The sequence below is a fragment of the Oncorhynchus mykiss genome, chromosome 21, assembly GCF_013265735.2.
Source record: "Oncorhynchus mykiss isolate Arlee chromosome 21, USDA_OmykA_1.1, whole genome shotgun sequence".
Taxonomy (NCBI): Eukaryota; Metazoa; Chordata; class Actinopteri; order Salmoniformes; family Salmonidae; genus Oncorhynchus; species Oncorhynchus mykiss.
The window spans coordinates 15,863,378-15,869,377 of record NC_048585.1 but is presented as its reverse complement, the minus strand read 5'-3'; the positions used below and the strand labels follow the sequence as shown (position 1 = coordinate 15,869,377).

At 40.1% G+C, this 6,000-nt stretch overlaps 1 protein-coding gene across 3 annotated transcripts in view; it reads right to left on the bottom strand.

Moving 5' to 3' along the window:
• Positions 1-2,659: 2,659 nt before the first annotated feature.
• Positions 2,660-6,000, bottom strand: part of col7a1l (collagen type VII alpha 1-like) — an 87,144-nt gene continuing 83,803 nt past the window's right edge. The window contains exons 78-81 of one of the 3 annotated variants that reach the window (XM_036957076.1): positions 4,787-4,876; positions 4,574-4,630; positions 4,355-4,408; positions 2,660-3,379 (exon numbers count right to left, since the gene is read on the bottom strand). In XM_036957076.1, the coding sequence (XP_036812971.1) occupies positions 3,353-3,379; positions 4,355-4,408; positions 4,574-4,630; positions 4,787-4,876 (228 nt within the window). In that variant the 3' untranslated portion in view covers positions 2,660-3,352. The remainder of the gene's footprint in view (positions 3,380-4,354; positions 4,409-4,573; positions 4,631-4,786; positions 4,877-6,000) is intronic. The other 2 variants (XM_036957077.1, XM_036957078.1) reach the window with 2 other exon arrangements.

Below are 6,000 nucleotides of genomic sequence, written 5' to 3'. Positions count from 1 at the left end.
CCGACTGTGACTTTAAAAACAGAAAGATGGAACGTTCACACGTTGTTTGATTTGACCATGTAATATCTTCTCTGAACCCTTCCCTGTGCTGTTCCCTACATGCTAACTGTTGATTTGACCATGTAATATATTCTCTGAACCCCTTCCCTGTGCTGTTCCCTCCATGCTAACTGTTGATTTGACCATGTAATATCTTCTCTGAACCCCTTCCCTGTGCTGTTCCCTACATGCTAACTGTTGATTTGACCATGTAATATATTCTCTGAACCCATTCCCTGTGCTGTTCCCTCCATGCTAACTGTTGATTTGACCATGTAATATCTTCTCTGAACCCCTTCCCTGTGCTGTTCCCTCCATGCTAACTGTTGATTTGACCATATAATATATTCTCTGAACCCCTTCCCTGTGCTGTTCCCTCCATGCTAACTGTTGATTTGACCATATAATATCTTCTCTGAACCCCTTCCCTGTGCTGTTCCCTCCATGCTAACTGTTGATTTGACCATGTAATATCTTCTCTGAACCCCTTCCCTGTGCTGTTCCCTCCATGCTGTTGATTTGACCATGTAATATCTTCTCTGAACCCCTTCCCTGTGCTGTTCCCTACATGCTAACTGTTGATTTGACCATATAATATATTCTCTGAACCCTTCCCTGTGCTGTTCCCTCCATGCTAACTGTTGATTTGACCATGTAATATCTTCTCTGAACCCCTTCCCTGTGCTGTTCCCTCCATGCTAACTGTTGATTTGACCATATAATATCTTCTCTGAACCCCTTCCCTGTGCTGTTCCCTCCATGCTAACTGTTGATTTGACCATATAATATCTTCTCTGAACCCCTTCCCTGTGCTAGTCCCTCCATGCTAACTGTTGATTTGACCATATAATATCTTCTCTGAACCCCTTCCCTGTGCTGTTCCCTCCATGCTAACTGTTGATTTGACCATGTAATATCTTCTCTGAACCCCTTCCCTGTGCTGTTCCCTCCATGCTGTTGATTTGACCATGTAATATCTTCTCTGAACCCCTTCCCTGTGCTGTTCCCTACATGCTAACTGTTGATTTGACCATATAATATATTCTCTGAACCCTTCCCTGTGCTGTTCCCTCCATGCTAACTGTTGATTTGACCATGTAATATCTTCTCTGAACCCCTTCCCTGTGCTGTTCCCTCCATGCTAACTGTTGATTTGACCATGTAATATCTTCTCTGAACCCTTCCCTGTGCTGTTCCCTCCATGCTAACTGTTGATTTGACCATATAATATATTCTCTGAACCCCTTCCCTGTGCTGTTCCCTCCATGCTAACTGTTGATTTGACCATGTAATATCTTCTCTGAACCCCTTCCCTGTGCTAGTCCCTCCATGTTAACAGTTGATTTGACCATGTAATATCTTCTCTGAACCCCTTCCCTGTGCTAGTCCCTCCATGCTAACTGTTGATTTGACCATGTAATATCTTCTCTGAACCCCTTCCCTGTGCTGTTCCCTCCATGCTAACTGTTGATTTGACCATGTAATATCTTCTCTGAACCCCTTCCCTGTGCTGTTCCCTCCATGCTGTTGATTTGACCATGTAATATCTTCTCTGAACCCCTTCCCTGTGCTGTTCCCTCCATGTTAACTGTTGATTTGACCATGTTATATCTTCTCTGAACCCCTTCCCTGTGCTGTTCCCTCCATGTTAACTGTTGATTTGACCATGTAATATCTTCTCTGAACCCTTCCCTGTGCTGTTCCCTCCATGTTAACTGTTGATTTGACCATGTAATATCTTCTCTGAACCCTTCCCTGTGCTATTCCCTACATGCTAACTGTTGATTTGATAGCAACCTATGAGTAGTTGATATCAGTGTAATAGAAAAATATCCCTAGTAAATAAATCTGTTTACTTTTTGTCTGTCATGGTATCGATTTCTTCCTCCGGCAGTTCCTGGCATGTATGCCTGAAACAGCAAAGACTCAAATATTTCTGGCAAATGCCATTGTTTTCTAAAAATGATGTACTCTTACATTGTGTTTGAATGGTAATTCATATTTTATTCAGTGTACTTACCATGTAATCTGGCCAGGGGGCGCTCTTCCTTACTCTGACCTGGACATGAGATGGTCCCGCCTGCCAATTCCCAAAACCACTTCATGAGTCATTGATTATAAGTCATTGATGTGCCATTACCACTGTGGGGAGTTCCCATGGTGCTTGGCCTACAGCCGTAGTGTCCCACTCATGAGTGTGTGTGAGTGTGAGAGTGTGTGAGTGTGTGCGTGAGTGTGTGTGTGAGAGTGTGTGAGTGTGAGAGTGTGTGAGTGTGTGAGTGTGTGAGTGTGTGAGTGTGTGAGTGTGTAAGTGTGTGAGTGTGTGAGTGTGTGAGTGTGTGCGTGCATGAGTGTGTGTGTGTGTGTGTGTGCGTGAGTGTGTGTGTGTGTGAGTGTTTGTGTGTGTGAGTGTGAGTGTGAATGTGTGTGTGTGTGAGTGTGTGCGTGAGTGTGTGTGAGAGTGTGAGAGTGTGAGAGTGTGTGAGTGTGTGTGTGTGTGAGTGTGTGCGTGCGTCCGTGCGCAGCCCTGGATCAAGTGTATATGTCCCTTCAGATTGTGATGTATCAGAAATGGATTACAGGCTCTAATGTTAGATGAAAGAAGACACAAAGACTTCTGATCATTTGAACATTTACTTACATGCACACAGAGAGGTTAAATACAAAGAGAAAACTTTAGACTGCCAACATTTCACCAGTGTAAACAGGTTTGAATACTGTATATTCTGAAGAATATGATGGAAACACATTTCATTGAAAAAGTAGTAAGTAATACAGAAAAGGAACAAAATACAATCTATTTCCATGTTTTCAATAAATAACATTTGGTTGAGGAATTGATAAGCAGCGATACACTGAAAACATTAGAATACGGTTGAACAAATTACGAGGAGGTTAAAACTGTTGTAATACTGAAGCGACAGAGAGATACTACAGCTTAGGTCCAATGTAACGGTTTCAACTTCTTTAATAAATAAATGAGTTTATGCAAAGTCGATGCTAAAATAACACTGACATCTGATGGAAGGATTTATTAGTCCAATAATCCTTATATAATACACTGTCTTGATTTAACTTAGCTTTACCTATGTATTGTTCATCTTTTAGGTATTTGAATTAAGTATAACACACGATTCTGGTCATAGAAGTGGCATTGGACGAGTGACATTGGACAAATTACATCATCATTGCGCGACGAAGCGAAGTCCCTCCTCATGTTATGCTGGTCAGGTTAAGGGTAGACTGCTCCTCACCAGCGATACACTTCACTTCACAGTTTATACCAACACTCCGTGTTTACTAATCTACAGTCTCAATCTTTCTGGATTGAGGAAAGGTCCTGTGTTAAAAATAAAAAGTAAACAAAAAAACAGAAAAAAAAATGTAATCAGTAAGTGTATAAATTCACTCATGAAGAGTTCATATTTTGTTTGCAGCTCTTGACATTCCCATTCAGGCAAAGTTCAGAGGTCATGCTCAATGCATGCTGGTATATGGATGTCTTTCATTGCAAGTTGGTCCAGTTGTGTCCAATCTTTTAATCAAATGTCTTTATATACTTTTATTATAACGATGGCATAATATTTATTGTTTAAAATGACATGTGGAATTGTGGTACCTTTTGCACTGGTGAAATGTTCACAGTTGTTAGTCAGACGAAAGATCTCAACGTACGCAGTGATGACAAGTGCTCAGATCACTACGATGGTTGGCCAATCATTATTATGACACAATCTGACTATGTATTCATGTTAGTGAACACTGGGCAGGGCTTTATTTTGTGAATTCTAATCAACCAAGAAACGCATAAAGAAGATAAGTTAGAAAATATAAATGATATCAATTACCTACAACCTTTGTATTGGAATGCCAATGATAATCATTGGATCAAAGCACTTTGCATCACATTCATACACCCACAGTCCAACGGAGGCATACATGAACTGAAACACCATTAATAAAGACGAATAGAAGGCTAGTTGTGTTCATTTACACCTCATATCCCTCAGGATCATGGTTAGTAAAGACTAATAGAAGTCTAGTTGTGTCCATTTACACCTCATATCCCTCAGGATCATGGTTAGTAAAGACTAATAGAAGTCTAGTTGTGTCCATTTACACCTCATATCCCTCAGGATCATGGTTAGTAAAGACTAATAGAAGGCTAGTTGTGTCCATTTACACCTCATATCCCTCAGGATCATGGTTAGTAAAGACTAATAGAAGGCTAGTTGTGTCCATTTACACCTCATATCCCTCAGGATCATGGTTAGTAAAGCATCAGGTAGAATCATGCAGTCAGTCACAGACTTACCTTCTCTGTTTCTTCCGTTGTGCTGGGAAGGACAGGTGTGATGAATTCCCCCTGCTTTGGAACAAAGTGTAGTATGTTTCCAGAACAATATATAATACAGCAAACACACACGTCACATAGCCTTCTACCACTCAACTCAGAGCTGTCCATGGTGCTGGCTCTGCTTGACACAGTTCGCACTTTACAAAGTATCTCAGGAAAAGAGCTCCAGTTTCATACCTTTTCACTGTCTCCTGGTGACTGGGATGGATATGGACCTAAAGTTGTCAGGCCACTCTAAAAAACATGGACATATAATCAGTAATGACCTCTACTGGATAGAATGCCGTATGTACATTTCCTGGTTCAAAGGTCAAAATGACATGTTTTACTATCCGTTGTCTTTACTATCATCTATATCTAGAGAGACAGTGGCAAAGGAAAAGTGTTCACCTCTTTGCTCATTCCATGTAGTGTGCTTTCTGTTGTGATTTCAAACTCCCCTTGCTTTTCAATTGACAGTGAGGGATCATCTGTGGAATCCTTCAACAAAAATTAAAAATAACTATGAAAAACATTCCACTCTAAAACACTTTTACAAATGTCACAAAATAATGACAGCATTACTGGTGAGTGAGACAGTCATCTGAGTTCGACACGCAAACCACAATTAATAACAGGTATATAAATGGCATATAATGATAAACTAATCAATTCCTAATAATTCATTATTTTCAGGGAAGTGGGTGGGGACCCTAATCAACTGTATGACTTCCTCCTTTTGTCTCTAGAGATGTACACATGCAATGTCAACAACACACCCTCCTCATGAATGTGTGTGATGGACTCATTAATACATGTATTGCATCAGAGTAATTGAGTTTCAGGTACCTTCTTTTAACTCACTAATCATTTGAGTTTGTAGAGTTTGACTTAGGAGGGTTCCCACACTATGCTGATCACTACCGTAACACAATCAGGGCACTGCTATAAGACTCAAAGTATTGGTGTGGATAATGGGCAGCCCAGTGAGCTAAAAATGTCATTGGAGAAGTGAATTTTGGTTGCAGCTCTTGACATTACCATTCAGGCAAAGTTCAGAGGTCATGCACCAATGCATGCTGGGATACAGTATGTATGTCTTCCATTGTAAGTTGGCCCAGTTGTGTTAAATCTTTAAGTCAAATATAAAATTAGTTTATTTAAGTCTTTAAATATTTTTTTTTCACGCAGGCCTAATAATTAATGTTTAAAATTGGAATTGTGGTACCTTTTGCACTGGTGAAATGTTCACAGTTTTTAGTCAGACGAAAGATCTCAACGTACGCAGTGATGACAAGTGCTCAGATCACTACGATGGTTGGCCAATCATTATTATGACACAATCTGACTATGTATTCATGTTATTGAACACTGGGCAGGGCTTTCTTTTGTGAATTCTAATCAAGAAACACATAAAGAAGATAAGTTAGAACATATAAATTATATCAATTACCTACAACCTTTGTATTGGAATGCCAATGATAATCATTGGATCAAAGCACTTTGCATCACATTCATACACCCACAGTCCAACGGAGGCATACATGAACTGAAACACCATTAATAAAGACGAATAGAAGTCTAGTTGTGTCCATTTACACCTCATATCCCTCAGGATCATGGTT